The 23779-nt window shown below is 40.8% G+C and overlaps 1 protein-coding gene across 1 annotated transcript in view; it reads right to left on the minus strand.

Annotated features, from left to right (window-relative positions):
• noxred1 (NADP-dependent oxidoreductase domain containing 1) overlaps nt 1–23779 on the minus strand; it is a 36654-nt gene that overhangs the window by 7118 nt on the left and 5757 nt on the right. Inside the window, exons 2-4 of the mRNA XM_069915812.1 lie at nt 13804–14003; nt 4529–4709; nt 3198–3352 (exon numbers count right to left, since the gene is read on the minus strand). Of these exons, the coding sequence (XP_069771913.1) occupies nt 3198–3352; nt 4529–4709; nt 13804–14003 (536 nt within the window). The remainder of the gene's footprint in view (nt 1–3197; nt 3353–4528; nt 4710–13803; nt 14004–23779) is intronic.

Raw genomic sequence — 23779 nt, forward strand, 5'->3', positions numbered from 1 at the left:
ATCTATAGGGGGGCGGTATTTTAATTTTCAACCTGTGCCTCACTGAAGTACCTTTCCTGTTATAGAAGTTTGATGCAATTAAAATCAAATAAGGTGGCTCCAATAAAGTGTGGCAAGCCACTCCTAGCATATCCTCTCATTACTGTTAAAACTTGTGTAATAGTAGAGCTTTCTGGACTAATTTTTCGGGTCAAATTGCGGTGGGGGGGGGGGGGGAAGGGAGAGTCAACTTTTCAATGCAGTAAGTAACTGTGTTATTCAAGGCGTCAGAAGCTTGGGTGGCCAGGACCAGTTGATAAGTTCACATTCGGGGTGTTGGGAGCTCAGATGGGGGGGCAGCCAGGGCCAAAAATAGAGAGGGTTAACTTTTACACGGGTTATATGGAATCATGCAATTTTTGAACCAAAAAATGGGGTATCATCTATTACACAAGTGCAGGTGCTCCTCTACGTACGATGGAGTTGCATTCCAATAAATCCATTGTAAGTGGAAAATCTTAAGTCAAAAAAGAATACATTATAACCTAGCCTAGCTTAAATGTGCTCAGACCACTTACCATAGCCTACAGCTAGACAATTTATCTAAAACAAAGCCTATCTTATAATTAAATGTTGAATATCTTTGATACCACACTGAAACAAACCATTTTTAATCATCAAATATAATGCCAGCCAAAGCATCCATCAGCTGTTGCGTGATAACGAAAAACGTTAGTCACGCCAACATTACATGCAGCGAATAGTGAAACTACAGAACCAAGTGCCAACGTACAGGTATTTTCATTAGAATGCGTCTCGCTATTGTATCATCGTAATCTGTACATGTAGTAAATACAACCATTCTGTTCTGTTTTCCCTGTACTTTCTATTTCACTAACATTTCTCTTTTAAATCTTCCATTTACAGCTGTATGACCACTCTGACTGAAAATGTTGTCCTTTAGGTCCCTTTTAAATCTCTCCTCTCTTTCATCTCCATTCTAGAATCAGCTGGCCTGGGAAAAGATTGCAAGCATTCACTTTATCTGTTCTAAAATTCCCTCCGCCTCCAACTCAATGGCATGACATAGGATGTGCTTGGTAAAGGATTACTTCAGGTGATAAATGTGAGTGGAAAAAAAAGTTGAGAATGAAAGCCCAGCCTACCCAACCTCTCCTTACAATTCAAACTCTTTAGAATCTCCTTTGTACCCCTTCCAGTTTATTGATGCCCTTCCTATAGCTGTGTGACCAGATTTGCACACTGGAAGTGTGGTCTGACCAATACCTTGAACAACTGGATCATGAGCTTCCAACGATTATACTCAACACTCCATCCAGTGAAGACAAGCTCGCCAAATGCCTTCTTTGCCACATTCATTTCATTTCAATTGCCTGAATTTAAGTTGAAAACAATTGTTTTGGTCCTGTGGAGATCTCTCCTTTATCCCTCTTGATTATTCCTGATCATATCTAAATTAGCTTGTTCCTGTTAGGTTCCTGAGACACTGCTCTAAGAACCAATCCCTTGTGCATTCTGCAAATTATTTGTCTATGAGCCCCTTGTTTATCCAATCAATATATAGCTTAAAATCTCCCATAGCAATTGCAGTTCTATAACAGATTGGAGCAGAAGCTCCATTCAGCACATTGAGTTTTCTCCACCATTCAAATCAAGGCTAATGTATTTCTGCTTTCAGTCCCATTCTCCTGCCTTCTCCCTATAACCTTTGACACTGACTAATCAAGAACATGTCAACTTTAGCTTTCAATACTTGACCAACACAGCCACTTGTGGAAATTCCACAGACTCACCACCCTTTGGATGAAATTTCTCCTGATCTCTGTTCTAAAGGTGCATCATTTTATTCTGAGCCTGTGCCCTCTGAACTGACGTTCTCCAGCTACTGCAAACATCTTCTCCACATCCACTCTATCCAGCTCTTTTAACATTTGGTATGTTTCAAAGAAATACACCCTCATGCTTCTAAACTCTAGTGAGTCCCAGTCCAGAGCCATCAAATATTCTTCATAAATTAACCCTCTCATTCCCATGATCATTTTCATAAACTTCCTCCGGACTCTCTCCAACATCAACACATCCTTCCATGGATATGGAGCCCAAAACTGTTCACAGTACTCCAAATGCCTTATAAAACCTCTTTGCTGTTATATTCTAGTCCTCTCAAAATGAACACTAACATTGCATTTACCATCCTTACTGACTCCACCTGCACATTAACCGTTCGGGAATCCTGCACTAGGACTTCTTTACTTTCTACAGTCAGCCAATCTTCAATGCATGTTCGTAAATGTGGAAGAAACCTGTCATTTTCCACAGAGTTTAAAGTACGAGGAGGGACTGCTTTTCCCCAAAAGTAGAATCTATATGCTCTGCAGTAGAGGCTGCCTTATTAAATATGTTTAGGACAGAGTAAGATAGATTTTTGCATTGTAGAGGAATTACGGGGGAAGAGGAAAAGACAGATAGGTGGGGCTGAGTCCATGGCCAGGTCAGCCTTGACCTTAATGAATGGCAGAGGTTCCTGCTCCAATCACTTTTGTTCTGAACACACTCTTCACCACAGATTCTTTGAACCCATCAGGTTTACTAATCCCCAATGAATGTGACTCCGCTCCTGGCTATTCACTGAAGCCATTTAGTCCAAGGGGAGTTAAGGGCAAACAATAAAAGCTGTCCTGGCTGTAAAGGTTAAAACTTTGTGCTTTTACTTAGTTAATTTTATGACTACCCCTTAAAGAAAAGAACAGTTGTTTGTTATGTTATTATGATGTCATATGTTGTAATATCTGGGTGTACGGGGAGCTTGCTTTCATTCTTTGAAGAACCATGGAGGATCAAAATAGTTTTCTTTGAATTCGTCTTATTTTGTCTCAATCATCTATTATTATTGTCTTATACCATTATGATTTTAAATGAAGCCAAACGCTTTGTTTATTCATTGTTATAAAAATCTTGATTCCAAGTTATGGAAAATGTTTATCCATTTATATCAACAAATTAGAGCTATTTACAGCTGCAAATACAGAGTTTGGTTTATTGGAACTAAGATAGTAGTTTGGAATATCGTCGCTTACGTTTGTGTGAAGATGACATGTTTTGAAATTAGGAAAGAGGAGAGATTAGGAAGTGTCATCTGCACTGGCGATGATGAACAAACTCTCATAAAAACTTCAGCGGGTTTCCACATTACTTACATGGCTCTTTAAATGGACTCGTCTCTTCCACGACTTCCTGGTCAAGCAGACTTTCCGCAATATTTTTATTCTTTTCCCACAGGCGAGCCCAGAGATCTCCTTGGAAGATATACTGTGGTCTCACGATATTGCAGTGTCCTAGGAGATGCTGGAGCCTGATTGAAAAAAGAGAATTTCCACATGGTAAGCACCAAATCTGACTGTTTTCAGGGGTAATACATGAAGAAGGATAAAATGCTCAGGGCCTGCTTTGTAATGAGACAGGAGACGACTGAGCCCATTGTCCTTGGAGACACCGAGGGGTGCAATGCCATTTCCCTGAACTTTATTCTCTCTCACACAGGCCTGTCAACTCTTTTCTTTTGTGCTATTAACCTACACCAAGACAGACCTGACAGTCATCAATCTTTGGAATGTGGGAGGCAACCATAACATCTGGAAAACATCCGTGTGATTACAATGTCAACATGTGAACTCCACAGACAATATTGAAAGTCAGGATTAATTCCCAGCCAGTCACTCACCCTTGAACCAACACCAGAATACCATGACAATACACTTAACTTACTGGCAACACCTCCAATACATCAGAGCTACAGTCAAGAGGAGCAAGTCTCAGAAGGAATCCTTTATTTATCCGCTGGGGCAGCAGAGCTAGCACACGTGACAATTTTTCCATTTGGCCTGTCAATCCAATGGCAGAGCAATGCTGGGTGTGGTTCAACAGCCACAACTGGGTCACTGTTGACATATCAGACTTCAACTCTCCAAGGAAGACCTTGAAGTGTCTTAGCTACACAAGGACAGGCCAGGGATGATGTAGACATCTGTCCCAGAAGTAGAACATGAGGAATAGATCAAATGATGACCCAGACCATGCCAGAACAACCCAAGGATTGAACTCCTAGCTCAAGGGCTCTATTCCGGAAGACATCACAACCCATTTGTTCAACAATCTAAATCTCACCACTCTTCCATTACACCATCCAAAAATACTTCAACTGGCATGATCCTGAGAAGCAAGTTGTAGAATGGAATGCTAAACATCAAACTAGAAGTTGTTCCCCAGCTGTACCAACATCCATTTTATGAGATTCCAGAGACTTGGAATATGGCAGTGATTGTTGCTGGGACAGAGGAGTGACAATGAGGTGGATGAGGAACTGACACGAGGATGGCATTTACCAAGACATGGTAGACCAGGGCTATGGAAGGTCTGGTTATGGAACAGTGTTGGTGGGATGGACCTGTGCGAGGAATGGTCAGGATGGGTATGAGATTTGGCATTGGAAGACCTGGGTGCAAGGATTGAGCTAGTAGTTGTGACTGACCTCCTTGCAGGGACTGCTGTTACCAGACTATACACAATGCAGGTCTTTGAGATGTGACCCCGCATCTTGGAGGCAACCAGTTTGAGTTGAAATGGCTGACAGCAGAGAAATAACACGTCCACAGAAGTGGCCAGTCGTTGGTTGTCACAGATGCAGTGGACTCCCAGATCCATCAGCTCATCTGAAATTGAAGGGGAAAAGGAAGTTACACAATGGGCAGCAGTTGAAGAATGTTTTTAGCCAACTGTGTCTCATTGTTCAGAATCCAACTCTCACCTCCCTTCAATCAATTCCTTTAATAGTTTTAACTGGCACCATCCTGAGAAGCAAGGAGGAGCAGCAGCAGGGGAGAGTTTAAAACACAACCATCGCAGGAGCACATAAATGGCAGCAGGCTCTGGTGGAGAAGGGCTGCTGAGAGGTCAGACGGCTTTGGTAAACACTAGGCTGAGGAGAGCACACTGTACCAAGGTAAGGACATGGAATGGACTTTCCTTTTTCCTCAATCAGTCAGTTTTTTTTCCCCTCAAAGGCAATGATGGCAGCCAGTGAAGTGGTCTGCTCCTTCTGTGAATTTCTGTGAGAAATTAAGGTGGTCAGGTTCATTACCCAATGCTATGATCCCACAAATATTTTCTCCTTCAGTTGGGATGTCCATTCACCAATCACACTTCTGTGATACACAACAGAAGATCAAACCCAAAGTCAGTGCAAGATTAATGGCAGAATTCTTGGGAGTGTGAAGGAAAGAGAGATCTTGGAATCCAAATCTATAGATCTCTCAAAGTTGCCATGCAAGTTGATAGGGTGGTTCAGAAGATGTATGGCATGTTGCGCTTCATTAGTTGGCAGACTGACTTCAAGCGCTGCAATGTGATGTTGCTGCTCTATCAAACTCGAGTGAAACCACCCTTGGCATATCGTGTTCAGTTCTGGTCACTTCATATCAGGAAGGGCGTGGAAGCTTCAGAGAGGGTGCAGAGGACATTTACTTGGATTGGAGAATGTGTCTATGAGGCAAGGTTAGCAGAGCTGGGACTTTTTTCTTTGGAGTGCAGAAGGATGAGAAGAGACTTAACAGAGGTCTACAATATTATGAGAGGCAAAGATAGAGTGGACAGCCAGCACCTGTTTCCCAGGATGAGAGTACCAAACACCAGAGGACATCTGTACAAAGTAACGGGAGGAAATTTTAGGGGAGATGTCAGGGGCAAATTTTTTTTTACACACAGAGTGGTGGGTGCCTGGAATGCCTTGCCAGGGGTGGTGGTGGAGGCAGGTAGAATTGAGACATTGAAAAGACTCTTAGACAGGCATATGGATGGAAGAAAAATAGAGGGTTATGGGTATGAGGTAGAGAAGGTTTAGTTTGTTCAGTGTTTATATAGGTCACAGGGTTTATATAGGGCTGAATGGCCTGTACTGTGCTGTAATGTTCAATGAGTGTGTCCACAGGAAGTGTCTCAGACCAGGTAGATCATTTGAAGCTGCAGTTGGACACATTGAGAACAAAAAGACAGAGAAGGTCATGCATAGGGAGGTGATCACATTGCAAGTTCAGTCAGGCAGGTTGATGGTGCAGGATTTCCCTGAGCTATCCTCCTCCCCATCAAGGACATCTACAAGAGGAGTCACGTGACGGAGTAGTGGCCAGTCAGGGAACTCCAGCCCTCTCCGGAAAAGTTTAAAAAAAATACACAAAACACAAAGGCACAAACATAAAAATTTTAAAAAAGTGAAAGTAAAGGTGGGAAGAAAATGGCAGCGAAGAAAGAAAAGTCGAAAGCAACGGGAAGAAGAGAAGAAGAAAGAACGTCGGAAGAAGAAGGTGAAGGCCTTACCCACAGTTGGCCTTGCGCATGAAAAAAAAACACTGACGGGAGGGGGGAACAGCTGAGGAGTCGATCTCCACAGCTGAGAATGACAGCTACAGCACAGCAACAGGAAGAGAACATAGAAAACAACGAGAACAAGAAAGAAGAGAGTAAAAAGAAAACAAGGAAACAACAGATGACCAACCCAGAGGAAGAAGAAGAAGAACATAGAGAAATGGAAGAAGAAGGGAAAGGCAAGACAATGGATATTTTTTTTTAAAAGAATATATGGAATCAGTAAAAGAATGGCAATTACAAGAATTTAGTGAAATAAAAAGAAGAATTAAAAGTGCAGAAGAAAAAATGAATAGATTAGAGATGGTCATGTCAGATATAGGAAAAAGAGTGGACAAGGTGGAAGAACGAGAAACAGCCGTAGAAATGGAAGTAGAGGACTTAAAAAAGAAATTAGAAGAATCTAATAAAAAAGTTAAATAGACACAAGAGCTGTTAGCTCAGAAGATAGATATAATGGAAAATTATAATAGAAGAAATAATATAAAGATAGTGGGCCTTAAGGAAGATGAAGAAGGCAAGAATATAGAGAATTTATAAAAGATTGGATCCCCAGGGTCCTAAGAAGACCAGAATTACAGGAAGAAATGGAAATAGAAAGGGCACATAGTACATTAGCCCCGAAACCACAGCCACAACAAAAACCAAGATCCATTTTAGTAAAATTCTTAAGATATACAACAAGAGAAAATATCCCAAAGTTCCTCAACATGATTATCCAACTGCACGAAAACCAACAAGGTCGGGTCAGATACAGCAATGAGCTCTCTGAACCCTTCTCCATTAACAATGGCGTGAAGCAAGGCTGTGTTCTGGCACCAACCCTCTTTTCAATCTTCTTCAGCATGATGCTGAACCAAGCCATGAAAGACCCCAACAATGAAGACGCTGTTTACATCCGGTACCGCACGGATGGCAGTCTCTTCAATCTGAGGCGCCTGCAAGCTCACACCAAGACACAAGAGAAACTTGTCCGTGAACTACTCTTTGCAGACGATGCCGCTTTAGTTGCCCATTCAGAGCCAGCTCTTCAGCGCTTGACGTCCTGCTTTGCGGAAACTGCCAAAATGTTTGGCCTGGAAGTCAGCCTGAAGAAAACTGAGGTCCTCCATCAGCCAGCTCCCCACCATGATTACCAGCCCCCCCACATCTCCATCGGGCACACAAAACTCAAAACGGTCAACCAGTTTACCTATCTCGGCTGCACCATTTCATCAGATGCAAGGATCGACAATGAGATAGACAACAGACTCGCCAAGGCAAATAGCGCCTTTGGAAGACTACACAAAAGAGTCTGGAAAAACAACCAACTGAAAAACCTCACAAAGATAAGCGTATACAGAGCCGTTGTCATACCCACACTCCTGTTCGGCTCCGAATCATGGGTCCTCTACCGGCACCACCTACGGCTCCTAGAACGCTTCCACCAGCGTTGTCTCCGCTCCATCCTCAACATCCATTGGAGCGCTTACATCCCTAACGTCGAAGTACTCGAGATGGCAGAGGTCGACAGCATCGAGTCCACGCTGCTGAAGATCCAGCTGCGCTGGATGGGTCACGTCTCCAGAATGGAGGACCATCGCCTTCCCAAGATCGTGTTATATGGCGAGCTCTCCACTGGCCACCGTGACAGAGGTGCACCAAAGAAAAGGTACAAGGACTGCCTAAAGAAATCTCTTGGTGCCTGCCAAAGAAGAAAGAAGACAACAAGAGAAAATATATTGGAGAAAGCAATGAAGAAAATAAGAGAAGACAAAAAGCCACTGGAATACAAAGGTCAAAAAATTTTTTTCTATCCAGACATAAGTTTTGAACTCCTGAAGAAGAGAAAGGAGTTTAATACAGCAAAAACGATCCTATGGAAAAAAGGATATAAATTTATGCTAAAGCACCCACCGGTACTTAAAATAGTTATTCCAGGGCAGCAAAACAGACTATTCTCGGATCCGGAGGAAGCATGAAAATTTGCAGAACAACTACAAAACAGACAGAGAGATGAAGACATGTAACGAGAGTAAAAATGACCACGAACTATATGTATGTGTGTATATGGGTATATATGTATATATATAAATATATATGTGTGTGTGTGTGAGTGTGTATGTATATATGTGTGTACATGAGTGTAACCGTATTTAAAGGAAAATATATAGAGTATAGATAAGAATTAATAAGGGAAAGAAAGGGAAGAGAGGAAGTAAGGAGGGAATTAAGAGAGTAACCTTTGTTATATATGAAAATTGAAATCTTTTCTGGGGGGGGGGCTGGGTGGGGAGGAGTTACGGTCACTGCGAAATCAGTTGACGCTTGCGAGTGAATTTGCAAATCCAAATGGAGAGGGGAGATGTGGTTGCCCGACAAGGGATAAAGGGCAACTCAGGAAGGGGAGGGGATAGTGAGGTTAAAGAAATTTTAGATAGGAGAATAAGGGAAATGTTTGCTGTTTTAGAAATGTTGTCTTATAAAGTGTTCAAAACAAGAAAGCAGAAATGGATAAGAAGGAAAGGTGATGATGAGGAAACGGAAAGGAAAGATAAACAAAGTATGAAATGGTTACGTTGAACTATATGACTTTAAATATTAACGGAATACATAACCAAATCAAAAGGAAGAAACTGCTAAATTTACTGAAAAAAGAAAAAAATTGATATAGCATTCGTGCAAGAAACACATTTTACTGAAATGGAGCACAAGAAATTAAAGAGAGATTGGGTAGGACATGTAACAGCAGCGTCATATAATTCAAAAGCTAGAGGAGTAGCTATATTAATCAGTAACAATGTACCAATTAAAATAGAAGAGGAAATAATAGATCCAGCAGGGAGATACGTAATGATAAAATGTCAGACATATTCGGATTTTTGGAATTTACTCAATGTATATTCACCTAACGAAGAAGATCAAAAATTTATGCAAGATATTTTTTTGAAGATAGCAGACACGCAAGGGAACATACTAATAGGAAGGGATTTCAACCTTAATTTGGATTCAAACATGGATAAAACTCGGAAAAAAATTAACAGAAAGAACAAAGTAACCAAATTTATAATTAAATCGATGCAAGAAATGCAACTTTTGGATATATGGAGGAAACAACACCCAAAGGAAAAGGAATATTCATGTTATTCGGGTAGACATAAAACATACTCAAGAATTGACCTATTCCTGTTATCAGCTCGTGTGCAAGACAGAGTAAGAAAAACAGAATATAAAGCTAGAATATTATCGGACCATTCACCCTTGATATTGACAATAGAGTTAGAGGACATCCCTCCAAGAATGTATAGATGGAGATTAAACTCCATGCTACTTAAAAGGCAGGATTTTAGAGAATTCATTGAAAGACAAATTAAAATGTACTTTGAAATAAATATGGAATCAGTGAAAGATAAGTTTATACTATGGGACGCAATGAAAGCATTCATCAGGGGGCAAATAATATGTTATGTAACCAAGATGAAGAAGGACTACAATCAGGAAACAGAGCAGTTGGAAAGGGAAATAGTAAATATAGAAAAAGAATTAGCAATGAAGGAAGACACAACTAAAAGAAGAGAATTGGCAGATAAAAAAATAAAATATAAAACACTACAAACATATAAGGTGGAGAAGAACATAATGAAGACAAAACAGAAATATTATGAACTAGGAGAAAAAAACGCACAAAATTCTAGTGTGGCAGCTTAAGACAGAACAAACTAAGAGAATGGTATTGGCATCAAGGAAAAAAGACAAACAAATCACATATAATCCAACGGAGATTAATGAAAATTTCAGAGAATTCTACGAACAATTATACCAAACTGAAAACGAAGGGAAAGAAGACAAAATAGATGAATTTTTAACTAAAATTGAACTACCAAAATTACAAATAGAGGAACAAAATAAATTAACAGAACCATTTGAAATAGTAGAAATACAAGAGATAATAAAAAAACTACCAAATAATAAAACACCAGGAGAGGATGGATTCCCAATAGAATTCTATAAAACATTTAAAGATTTATTAATTCCTCCCCTCCTGGAAGTAATCAACCATATTGATAAAACACAAAGCTTACCAGATTCATGCAAAACAGCAATAATTACAGTAATACTAAAGCAAGGGAAAGATCCACTCGCACCAGCGTCATATAGACCAATATCTTTACTTAACACAGATTATAAGATAATAGCTAAACTATCAGCAAACAGATTAGCAGAGTATGTACCGAAAATGGTAAATCTAGACCAAACTGGATTTATTAAAAAAAGACGCACAACAGACAATATTTGTAAATTTATTAACTTAATTCATGCAGTAGAAGGGAGTAAAGCGCCAACAGTAGCAGTTGCTTTAGACGCAGAGAAGGCCTTTGACAGAGTAGAATGGAATTATTTATTCAAAGTATTGCAAAAATTCAGTTTACCAGAGAAGTATATTAATTGGATTAAAGCATTATATAAGGGACCATTGGCAAAAGTGACAGTAAATGGATATATATCAAAGCAATTTAACTTAAGCAGGTCAACACGGCAGGGATGCCCACTATCACCTTTATTGTTCGCGTTAGCTATAGAACCACTAGCAGAATTGATAAGAACAGAAAATAATATAAAAGGGATAAAAATAAAAGACAAGGAATATAAAATCAGTTTATTTGCGGATGATGTTATAGTATACTTAACAGAACCAGAACTATCAATAAAAGAATTATATAAGAAATTGAAGGAATATGGAGAAGTGTTGGGTTACAAGATTAACGTAAATAAAAGTGAAGCAATGCCTATGAATAATGCGGATTTCTCAAAATTTAAGAAGGAATCACCATTCAGATGGCAAATGCAAGCAATAAGATACCTAGGTATACAAATAAATAAAAATCTCGGCCAACTATATAAACTCAATTATTATCCACTAATGAAAAAATTACAGGACGATTTAGACCATTGGAAAGATTTACCACTAACACTAATAGGAAGGATAAACTGTATAAAAATGAACATTTTTCCAAGGATATTATACCTATTTCAGGCATTGCCAATACACCTGACAGAGAAATTCTTCAAGGAGTTAAAAAAAATAATAAGGAAATTTTTATGGAAAGGGGGGAAACCGAGGATAGCACTAGATAAATTAACAGAATGGTATAAACAAGGAGGCTTACAACTGCCAAACTTTAAAAATTATTATAGAGCCGCACAATTAAGATACCTATCAGATTTTTATCAAACAAGGGAAAAGCCAGATTGGACTAGAATAGAATTAGATAAAATAGGGGAAAAGATACCTGAACACATATTATATGAATGGGATGAAATATTGGTACAACATAGAAGTTCTCCAGTATTACATCATCTACTCAATATTTGGAAGAAAGTTCATGTAGAAAGAAATAAAACAAATGATCAATTACCAAAACTAATATTGACGCAAAATAAGTTACTCCCTTTTACAATAGATATCCTTTCCTTTAGAGAATGGGAGAAAAAAGGGATCAAATGAATAGAAAATTGTTTTTCAGGAAATAGATTCTTATCCTTTGAACAAATGAAAGATAAGTACAATATAACTGGAGATACAGCGCTGGCATATTACCAATTGAGATCCTACTTGAAGGACAAATTAGGAAGCAGTCTGAGTTTACCAGAGGGAAGTAACTTTGAATATGTGATTACAGATACAATGTTAATCAAAAGATTTATAACAAATATGTATATTAAACTACAAGAAAAGGAGAATGAGGAAACAAATGGTAAAACTAAACAAAAATGGGAACAAGATTTAAATATAAAGATAAAAAAGGAAACATGGGAGAAGTTATGTTCTGGAATGATGAGAAATACAATAAATACGAGGTTACGTATACAATATAACTGGATACACAGGCTATACATTACACCTCAAAAGTTAAATAAATGGGACACAACAGTATCTGATAGATGTTTTCGATGTAAAAAAGAAATGGGAACAACAATTCATGCAATCTGGACATGTGAGAAAGTAGAAAAATTTTGGGAAGATCTAAACCAAATATTAAATAAAATTACAGAAAACAATATACCAAAGAATCCAGAGATCTTCCTCCTAAGTAACATAAAAAACAAAGAATTTGGAATTGATTTGGATGATGCACAAAAAAGATTTGTTAAGATAGCTCTAGCCGTTGCAAAAAAATGTATTATGTCAACCTGGAAATCGGAAGATAATTTGAAAATACAACAATGGTATATAGAAATGAATAAATGTATTCCATTAGAAAAAATAACATATAGTTTAAGAAATAATATTGAAATATTTGAACAAATATGGGAGCCTTACATGAAACACAATAGCGAAAACCTACCGGGGACATTCACTACCTAAATTAACGAAAGGAGAAGGAAATGAAAAGAATTGACTCAGTGGAATTTCTTGTTTATTTTTCTGAATGACAACATTGTTTGACTGGTTTAATGTATCTTAGATTCTGTACTTTAAATGAATGGGAGGGGAGGTAGGGAGGGTGGGATGGGAAGAGGGAGGGGGGGGAGAAAACGACACTGTATATATTTGAAAAGAAAAATGTATGTATCTTGATCAATGTGGTTTATAGTGTGAAAAATAAAAAAAATTAAAAAAAAGGACATCTACAAAAGGCAGTGTCTCAAGAAAGCAGCTTCTATTCTCAAAGATCCTCACCACCCAGGCCATGCCATCTTCTTCACTCATACCATCAGGAAGGATGAACAGGAACCTGAAGATGAGCACCCAAAGGTGCAAAACCAGTTTCTGAAGTAAAACTGCTACTTGCACATGATCCACATCCCTCTATTCCCTGCAAACTCCTGTCTCTATCTAGAAGCCTCATAAACACAATGACTGTATCTGCTTCCATCTCTTCTCAGGACAATGCTCATGAAGTATTTGATCATAGGGAATTTTGGACTATCAAGAAGGATTGAGGGGGTGCCATTTCTGGGAGTTTATTCAGAGATCCTCCTTTACCCTCCAAGAAAGGTTAAGAATTTTTTCAGACTACAAGGTGGATTTCTATTCCCCTTTACTCAATGTAAAGCATCATTACAAATTTACTCATTCACAAGTAAGCATACGGAGTGGAGTAAAAACAGAATGCTGGAAAAACTCAGCAGGTCAAACAGTGGACTTTATGTAGCAAAGATACATAACCAATGTTATGGGCTACAGCCCTTCATCGAGGTATGACCAAGATGTAGGTAGGCACCCTTGATGAAGCCCTCAAGCCCAAAACCTTTGTTAGGGCACCTGAGTACATTTTGCTCATACCTTGATGAAGGGTTCAAGGCCAACACATTGGTTATGTATAAAGGACATTGTCTGACCTGCTGATTTTCTCCAGCAGTGTGTTTTTACTTCAACCACAGTGTGTTTTACTCCAAACATACCGAGTGCTTCTGGCCAACTAGAGGAGATGGTGATGTGTTTTGGAGCTATGTAGGCATGGTGAATCAACACCAACACTAGCTGCTTCCCGAGATCATCATCTCCCAGTACTCCAATGCTCAGACAACCACTGTTGGATTTCAATATCTGGAATTTCGCCATCCAGGAATGGGGAAAGTGGGAATTCTCCAGCACCTTGCATCTGTGGGAATTGCAGAGCACGGTTAGCGAACTTTAAACAGAGAATTAAACAAATTGCAATAGACTCAACACCCTTCATCTCGATGACGATGTGGAAAAGTACCCAGCTGTATCCTTTCTGCTGAAAGCTTCTAACCAAGAAAAACTCAAATAATCCAGCATGGTTCAGAAACCATGATGGTCCAGGATCAGTTCAGAGTGTGAGCTAGGAGTTTATCCAGTCACAACCAGGGTCTGGAGTGCAGCCAGAGTATGTGGGTGTATGGTTAGTGGAAGGATTGGGGTGGAGGATGGAGGAGCCAATGCACAGGACAGGAAGAGACTTCAGCCATTGCCATCAAGCACATCCACAAGAGGTGGTGTTTCAGGAAAGCAGTCCCTATCAAGGGCACCCACCACCCAGGCCATGCCCTCTTCTCACTACTACCATTAGGAAAGAGGTCTAGGAGTCTGAAGATGAACACCCAGAGGCACAAAAACAGCTTCTTCCCCTCAGCCACCAGATTTCTGAAGGGACAATGAGCCACATACAGTCCCACAATTGTTCTTTGCATAATTTATTTATTTTAAACTTGTATTCATGGAATTGTAATTTAGAGTAATTTTGTGCCTTTCTCTGCACAATACTGCTGTTGCAAAACAACAAGTTTTGACAATAAACCCGATTCTGAGAACGCTGAATATGGTTTAGAGCCAGGGTCATGGATGTTTGTATAAATCCACTTAAACTCATGGGCTCACTGGAAAACTAATTATGCAATCATGTGAAAAAATTAAAATGTGTGCATAAGTATAAATCAGAAAAACCTCCCCAGAAAATCTGCTGGTCTGGCACCGGCAAACTCCCAAAGGTCCTGATGATAAATTGTGCGCTATTGTATGTTTAAACTGGGAATTCTGTGTTTTGTGTATAATGGATACTTGATTGGTTAAACAGAAATGTGATTAACTATTGTCCAACTGAGCAGTCGAAAGGTGCTGATAAGGAGAAACCATAGTCTCGGACGTAGAACCACGGTGCTCGGTTTCTGCAGAAGGTTCTGCATTTGAGGAATGAAAATAACATTGGTGAGACTGTGAGAAGATGCACATTGATTTAAAAAGTTTGCTCAGCTGTAAATTAAACGAGGGGCTGAACTGCCAGGTTGATTTTCGGGGCCATTGTATAAGGTTGCTCCAAGAAAAGTAAGTGGACTTGTGGTAAATAACAGGATCTGGCAGTAATTAATGATTCTGAGAAACAAGGCTGGCACTGAACCAGAAAAACCACTCCTTATATGGAGGCAAAGTTCCAACAAGATAACAGAAGAATGTCTATACAGGCTGATAAAAGCACTCTGAGTGGGTGCTCCAGAGTGCAGAGTATAGGTGCTTATGCTCGGCATTGTAATCTGGCCACCCCGATCAGGATACAACTTGATTAAAGACAAATTACTTATTTTAGTTGTTTGGTGTTGTTATTCCCTCAGAACGGAGCTGTTCAGCTTTTCTTCTTGAAATCTACAGCAGTGTTGGAGTGTGCTACAGGTATCAACAGTGACCACCACATTCTATTTGGGTGGTACTGATACCTCAAGGCTCCAGACTCCATCACAGCCTCAGTTCTGAGGTGGAACCATCACCTTGGAACAGGAAAGGGAACTCAGAGGGTCCAGAAAACAATTCTACACTGGCTACAGTTTGCAGAGGTTTAATATGACATTGGAAACCTTGGCAAACGTCTACAGAGATGTGATGGAAAGTGTGCTGACCGGCTGCATCACTGTCTGGTAATGGGGACACCAATACCCCTGAGCATAAAGACCTCCAAAAGGTAATGGACACAGCCCAGGACCCCACAGGCAATACCCTCCCCACCATTGACAATACCTACCGGAAACACTGTCAACAACTCAATCAGTGACTCATTGAAGGGACTCCTACTTTTACCCTTTATTGATTATTGAATATTTATTTTCTGTATTGGATAGTCAGTTTATTTCCACTTATTTCTCTGTTTACATTTTTTTATACACATTGTGGCGCCACACAGTCTCATGGCAAACCGGCCTTGCTTATATCGCCATGTGATGGGGCAGCCATTAGGAGATGGCGTCGTCAGGGGTTTATTCTGGACTCCAGCATCCCTTCCAGCGCGTGACTGGGCAGCGATTATAATGTCACAATGCACCAGGTGACTGAGCTCATGCTGCCCTTATAGGGACGTGCTGAATTGGATTAAAAACAGAGTAGTTAACGACCGTCAGTGTGGTGGCAGTGATTTACTTCAGCTCTTCAGAGCACCACATCGGTGACCCTGACGGGCCCAGATGACCTGCCCCCTTTCGGGCCACATCGCCCATGGAAGTGGTTCGGCCATGCGGAGGCACAATTCCACCTCCGCAACATCACAGCTGATACCACCAAGTTTTACCATGTCGTGTGCGCCCTCGATCAGGACACAGCGATGAGGGTGAATGCTATCATCCATTGGCCACCGGCAACTGAAAGTACACAGCCTTCAAGAATCTGCTCCTGGGGAAGTTTGGCCTCTCACCCCAGCAGCGTGCGTCCAGACTCTTACATCTAGACGGGTTAGGGGACTGCAGCCCCTCAGCCTTCATGGATGAGATGCTGGCCCTGGTAGAGAATCACGAGCTGTGCTTCCTCCTCAGAAAGATCTTTCTAGAACAGATGCCAGAGGACATTCGGCTCCATCTGTCTGAAGAGGACTTTTCCGACCCCCGCAAGGCAGCAACCCGGGAGGATGCCCTCTTGTGAGCTAAACAGGAGAACGAGGCAGCACTCAGCCAGGTCTCCAAGCCAGCACCCCGGCATCAGGAAGATACCCCCAAGAGAAAGCCCAAAGAAGCCCAGTCATCGTGGTGTTTCTACCATCAGCGCAGGGGGGCTAAAGCCCGCAAGTTCTGCCAGCCCTGCGATTACCAGGGAAATGGCCAGGCCAACCGCCATTAATGGCTGTGACAGTTGGCCATGTGAACAGCTTCCTCTACATCCAAGACAGATCCACAGGCTGCCGGTTCCTAGTTGACACAGGGGCTGAGCTGAGCACCCTTCCCCCCCCCCCCCCCCCCCCCCACAGCACTGGAAACACGGACTTGAACCCCCAGTCCAACCCTGCAGGCTGCCAATGGCTCTACAATCAAAACATATGGCACTTGTAGGGCACAGATATAGATTGGGGAAGAGAAGTTCACTTGGAGGTTTGTCCTGAACTCGGTGAGCATGGCGCTGTTGGGGGCTGACTTCCTAAGGGCTCACGGCCTGCTGGTGGACGTGAGGGACAGGAGGCTGCTCAACGCCCGCACCTTCCACTCAGTGCACCTGGGTAAGGCAGACAACGACAGGTCGGAGATTGCGACAGTCGCCATTGCCAAAGATAAATTCGCTGGGATCCTGCCTTCCTGGAGCCTCACTTCAACATCGCCTCCCCCCGACACGGAGTATTCCATCATGTCTCCACACAAGGCCCCCCGATCCACACCAGGGCTAGACAGCTGCTGCCTGAGAAACTGAAGCAAGCCAAGGAAGAATTCTCCAGTCTCCAGGAGTTGGGCATCGTTTGGCGATTGAACAGCGCTTGGTTGGCGCCACTACACAAGGTCCCAAAGTCATCGGGAGGTCGGAGGCCCTGCGGACACTACAGACTGCTGAACGACGCCACGACTCCAGACAGGTATCCAGTCCCCCATATCCAAGAACTCGCGGCCAACCTCCATGGCGTGCGGTTCTTTTCAAAGGTCGATCTGGTGCGCAGATACCACCAGATCCCAGTCCATCCCGATGACATTGGAAAAACTGCCATTATAACCCCCTTTGGCCTGTTCGAGTTTCTCCCCATGCTGTTCGGCCTGAAGAATGCTGCCCAGACATTCCAGCACCTCATGGACACAGTGGGTAGGGATTTGGACCGTTTTTATCTACATAGACGACATCCTGGTAGCTAGCCGCACTCACGAAGAGCACAAGGCCCATCTCTGTACCTTGTTCGCCCGGATGGCAGAATTCAGCCTCACGGTCAACAAACTTTGCAGTTCCTGGGGCACACCATCACAGCGTCTGGGGCAGTTCCGGCACTGGAGAAGGTGGCAGCCATCCAACATTTCCCCAAGACCTCCTCCCTCAAAGGGCTATAGGAATTTGTGGGGATGGTGAACTTTTACCATCGATTCATCCCCAACACTGCCCACATCATGCGTCCTCTGTTTGCGCAGATAGCGACGAAGGAGAAGACCTTGGCCTGGTTGGGGAAGGCAGACAAGGCTTTTGCAGCGACAAAGTGGGCCCTCACTGAGATGACTTTGTTAGTCCACCTACGCCCAGAAGCACACACGGTGCTATCAATCAATGCTTCTGCCACAGCGGTCGGAGGAGTGCTCAAGCAGTGGCTGGATGGACAGTGGCACCCGCTAGCCTTTTTCAGCAGACAGTTGCGGCCTCCTGAACTCAAATACAGTGCATTCGACTGGGAGTTCCTGGCGCTGTATCTGGCCATCCGCCATTTTTGATATTTCATAGAGGACAAGATTTTTACTGTCTTTACCAACCACAAGCCCTTCACCCAAGCATTATCGATGGCCAAGGACCCGTGATCAGCCAGGCAACAGCACCACCTCTCCTACGTCTCGGAATTCACAACGGACATTCTACACAGGGCGGGTAAGGACAACATAGTTGCTAACGCGCTCTCCCACCCAGCCATCAGCACGCGAGCTCCCGGTCTTGACTATGCACTGCTCGCACAGGCCCAACAGCGTGACGCCGAAACCCAGGCTCTCCGCACCACAGTATCAGGGCTCCAGCTTGAGGATATCCACCTCCCCGATTCCACCCAACTGCTACTCTGTGATACCTCCACCGGATCACCACGCCCGGTAGTTCCACAGGACTGAAGGGCTAGGGTCGTCAGTTCCATCCATGATCTCACCCACCCCTCATTAAAGACATGGTGGCTCAGCGATTCGTCTGGCACAGTCTCAAGAAGGAGGTCTCAGCACTAGCCTGCAACTGCATTTGATGTCAGACCTCTAAAGTCCACAAGCACACACAGGCCCCTGTCCAACATTTCAACCCAGAACCGCAAAGGTTCCAACATATCCACGTAGACGTTGTGGGCCCCTTGCCGGCATCTAGGGAGTCGCGGTACCTATTCACCATCGTAGAAAGAGCTACCAGGTGGCCAAAAGCATTCCCGGTCCGTGAAGCATCGGCAGAGACGTGCACTAGAACCCTGGTCTGCCAATGGATCACTCGTTTCGGCATGCTGCCCCATATTACAAGCGACAGGGGTGCTCAATTTACCTCTGCCCTATGGTCGCAGCTGGCAAGGCTTTTAGGGGTAACACTGCACCACACCACGGCCTACCACCCACAGTTTAACGGGTTGGTAGAGAGGTTCCATCGCCACTTAAAGTCTGCCCTGATGGCCAGGCTTTCCGGTCCCGACTGGGTGGACGAGTTGCCTTGAGTACTCCTCAGAATCAGAACGGCGCCCAAGGAGGACCCGCAAGCCTCGTCAGCTGAAATGGTTTATGGCTCACCACTCTCACTGCCAGGAGAATTCTTCAGCCCGCAAGCGGAGGCCACGCACAGCGAAGGTGAGTGGCTCTCTAACCTCTGTAAATCCCTGGGCAACCTGACCCCACCACCCCTGTCGCACCATGGCACCTGACCGTCTCATCGGCCCAAAGAACTCGATGTGGCTCAATTCATCTTTATCAGAAGGGGACAGCAGAGAGCACAGCTGCAGCGGCCTTACGAGGGGCTGTACAAGGTTCTCCGGCAGTTGGACAGAACTTTTACTTTGGACGTGGGGGGCAGGGGGCAATTGTTTACCATGGACCACTTGAAAGTCGCCGACCTAGACTTATCTCAACCAGTCCAGGCGGCCATGTCGTCCGCCCAAGTGACAGGATGTGTAGCCGCTTCTGGGGGGAGGGGGTTGTGAGGCGGCGCACAGCCTAATGGTGAACCAGCCCCGCTTGTATCGCTACATGGCGGGGCAGCCATTAGGAGATGGCATCATCAGGGGTTTCTTCTTGACTCCAGCATCCCTTCCAGCGCATGCCCTGAGCAGCGATTATGATGACACAATACACCAGGTGACTGAGCTCATGCTGCCCTTAAAGGGGCGCTCTGAAATTGAATAAAAATAATCGTTAATGACCGTCGGTGTGGTGGCAGGGATTTACTTCAGCTCCTCAAAGTACCTCAACATATCTTTTTATGAATATTTTATTTAAAATCAACATATATATGACAATTGTAACAATTAATAAAATCATAAATCACGCTGTTACAGAACTTACAAGTACATGTTGATTTACAGCTATATAAAAAGAAAAAAATTTAAAAACTCCATATAAACCCCAACTATTCCCTACCCCCACCTTAAACCTTACTACCCTACTAAAAAAAACTAATACCTAAAATATATAATAACATAGTTATATATTGAGTTGGATTGCTTCCGAAGATGCTCAAAGATCCCAAAAAACATTTTTCTAAAAAAAAACATTACTAATTTTTAAGGGAAGACTTCACCAGTCTGGAGGACTCGAAGGAACTATTTATAATTATAATCCCATTGTTCGAGCATACGGGCCCTAAATCTGTAAAAATACAGACTATTTACCCCTCAAATTATATGTATTTTTTTCTAATGGAATACAGCTTTGAACCTCTGTTTGCCATCTTCCTAATGTTAATGAAACATCTGATTTCCAAGTAACAGCAATACATTTCCTTGTTATTACCAAAACTAAATTAATACATTTCAGTTGAAAATCTGAAAAAGATAATTCAGGAGTTATATTCTCAAAATTTACCATCAACAATAATTTAGGATTTAATGGAAAAACAACACTCATAACCCGTCATAAAAACTTACTAATTGAAATCCAAAAAGGTTTAACCTTTGAACAAGACCAAGTAGAATGGATAAAAGTTCCTGTATCTTCTCCACATCTAAAACACCGATCCGATATATTTGATTTGCGACAAAGTATATAGATATGTTTTTTGAAGATAAATTGGGAGAGGTTTGTTAGAGTAGGTCACATAAAAAACACTTTAAAACAGATCTTAACTGAAATACTGGAGCTCTGTCCCATGCTAGACGTATCGGCTCCACAGCTTTTGCAAGAGCGTTGAAGAGTGCTCAAGAGACTTCACTAATGGATTGTTGTTTACAAAAGGCAACAGATGAAAGATCTTGTTGGAGCCATAGATTATCTGGAAGAGAACTTGTTGTTCTAAGAGGATCATGTGGTTTTGCAAGCAAAGAGTTAAAAAGTTTTTTTGTCAGAGAGAGATCACTGGTACAGTGTTTCAGCCAGCAGAAGTAGCTGGGACTGGAATAGGACAAGCTGGCACCCTTGTGGAAAGCCTTTTGGAAGACGGCCTGGTCAAAGCCCTTGTGGTTCATGCACACAGAGAAATCCCATTCTAACCCATCAAAAGCTTTTTCTGCATCTAAAGCTACTGCTATACTTGAGTCCTTTTTCTTTTGTGCTGAATAAATTATACTTAATAAACACTATAATTTCAGAAGATTGTCTATTTTTAACAAAACCCATTTGACCATATTTATTAATTCAGGAAGATAAATATTAATTCTATTTGCTAATACCTTTACTCTAATTTTATAATCAACATTTAACAACAAAATAGGTCTATATGAAGCTGGTTTCTATGGATCTCTCTTTTTTGGGAATAATTAATTATCACTGTTGAAAATATTTCTGGAAGATTGTGCAATCTGAAAGCTTGTTCTATTACTTCATAAATAAAATAATTATTAAATCTTTAAATTCTTTATAAAATTCAACTGGAAATCCATCTTCTCCAGGAGATTTATTATTTTGTAAACAATTAAGTTCATCATAAATTTCTTGTTCAGTAAAAGTTCTATCTAAATAATCTTTACCTGTTTCAGTTAATCTCGGTAATGTAATTTGTGATAAAGAGTTATCTATAACCATTTCTTACAATGATTCAGACGTATATAATTTTTCACAAAATTCCTTAAAAGTTTCATTTATTTCTTGTGATTTAAATGTCACTTCATTATTATTTTGTTGTGTTGCATTAATCATTGTTGCAGTCCATTCTGCTTTTAATTGCCAAGCTAAAACTTTGAGATCTTTCTCTTAACTCATAATATTTCTGTTTAGGTCATAATATCATTTTCTCTGTTTTATAAGTCAACATTGTATTATATTGTCATTTCTTATTAGTTAAACATCTATATTTATTCTTTGATGATGATTTTCGAATTTCTTTTTCCAATACTGTTATTTATTTTTCAAATTTATCTATATCTTTCATATAGTCCTTTTTAATTTTTGAAGTGTAACATAATTCCCTGTAAATAAGCTTTTAACGCATCCCAAATAATAAATATCTTCTATTGAATGCAAATTTGTACCACAAAGCAATTCTATATGTTGTCTTATAAATGTGCAAAAAACTTCCCTTTTCAATAATAAAGAATTTAATCTCCACCTATATACTGACTGTTGCTTTTCAACAAATTCCAATTCAATCAACAATGGAAAATGATCAGACAATATTCTTGTTTTATACTCAATATTCAAAACTCTAGATTGGTTCTGAGCCGAAAGCACAAAAAAAATCAATTCTAGAATACGTATCAAATCTATTAGAATAAAAATAATAATCTCGATCTCGAGGATGTATCCTTCTCCATATATCAATTAAGTTCAAATCCATTAAATATAACAGGGTTTTAGCTTCCTTAGATTTAACTGTTGTTTTTGATAAATTTATCTAATAAAGGATCCAAACAAAAATTAAAATCTCCTCCTACTAAAATGTTTTCATGAACATCCGCCAAATTCAAAAAAGTATCTTGTATAAATTTTTCATCATCTATATTTGGTGCATATATATTTAACAAAGTCAATTCCATTGAAATATTTGACCATTATATATCTATCTGCCGGATCTGTAATCATATTTTGAATGTTAACTGACAAATTTTTCTTAAATAAAATCACCATTCCTCTAACCTTAGAATTAAATGAAGAAAAACTACTTGATCTACCCAATCTCTTTTTAATTTTAAGTGTTCTTTTTCAGTTAAATGAGTCTCTTGCAAAAACTTCCAATTTAAGACAAAATTTTCTTTCTCTTAATTGTTCCATTAATATTAAAACTCATAACCTTAATTACTTTAGTCATTTTCCTTATTTATAGAATTCCTTTTCATCACTCCTAACCAGGAAGAATTCCCACAAAATAATTTGGTCCTGAACATCATCATCTTCAATCCAAAAACATCAAGATTATTCAGACTAAATACATTATACTTAATTTCTAAAAAGAAAAAAAAATGACTAAAAAAAAAATCCCTCCCCAAGTGCTAGAGAAGCTAGCACTACCTCCCTCCATTTTATTGGTCATGGTCAAATCATGAAAATACATGCAGCTGCCAGGAATCAAACTAACACATCCCTCAACCCCCCCATGAAGAAAAAAACTTTTTATCTAACCAACAATTCCATCCAATATAGAAATTCTTAATCCATCAAAGAGAAGAATGTAAAATCAGTGCCCTCTTTAACTTGAATTTTAGACAAATTCTGAGCATACTCTTTGACTCGTACACAGTTTGAAAAAACATATTCTGATGACCTAATACAAATATTTTCAATGTAGCTGGATAATGCCAAACAAATCTATAACCTTTATCATACAAAAGTTTCTTAACTGGATTAAAATCTCTCCTTTTTAAAAGAACCTGGTTTAAGTCTG

This window comes from Narcine bancroftii, chromosome 2 (genome assembly GCF_036971445.1).
Source record: "Narcine bancroftii isolate sNarBan1 chromosome 2, sNarBan1.hap1, whole genome shotgun sequence".
Classification (NCBI taxonomy): domain Eukaryota; kingdom Metazoa; phylum Chordata; class Chondrichthyes; order Torpediniformes; family Narcinidae; genus Narcine; species Narcine bancroftii.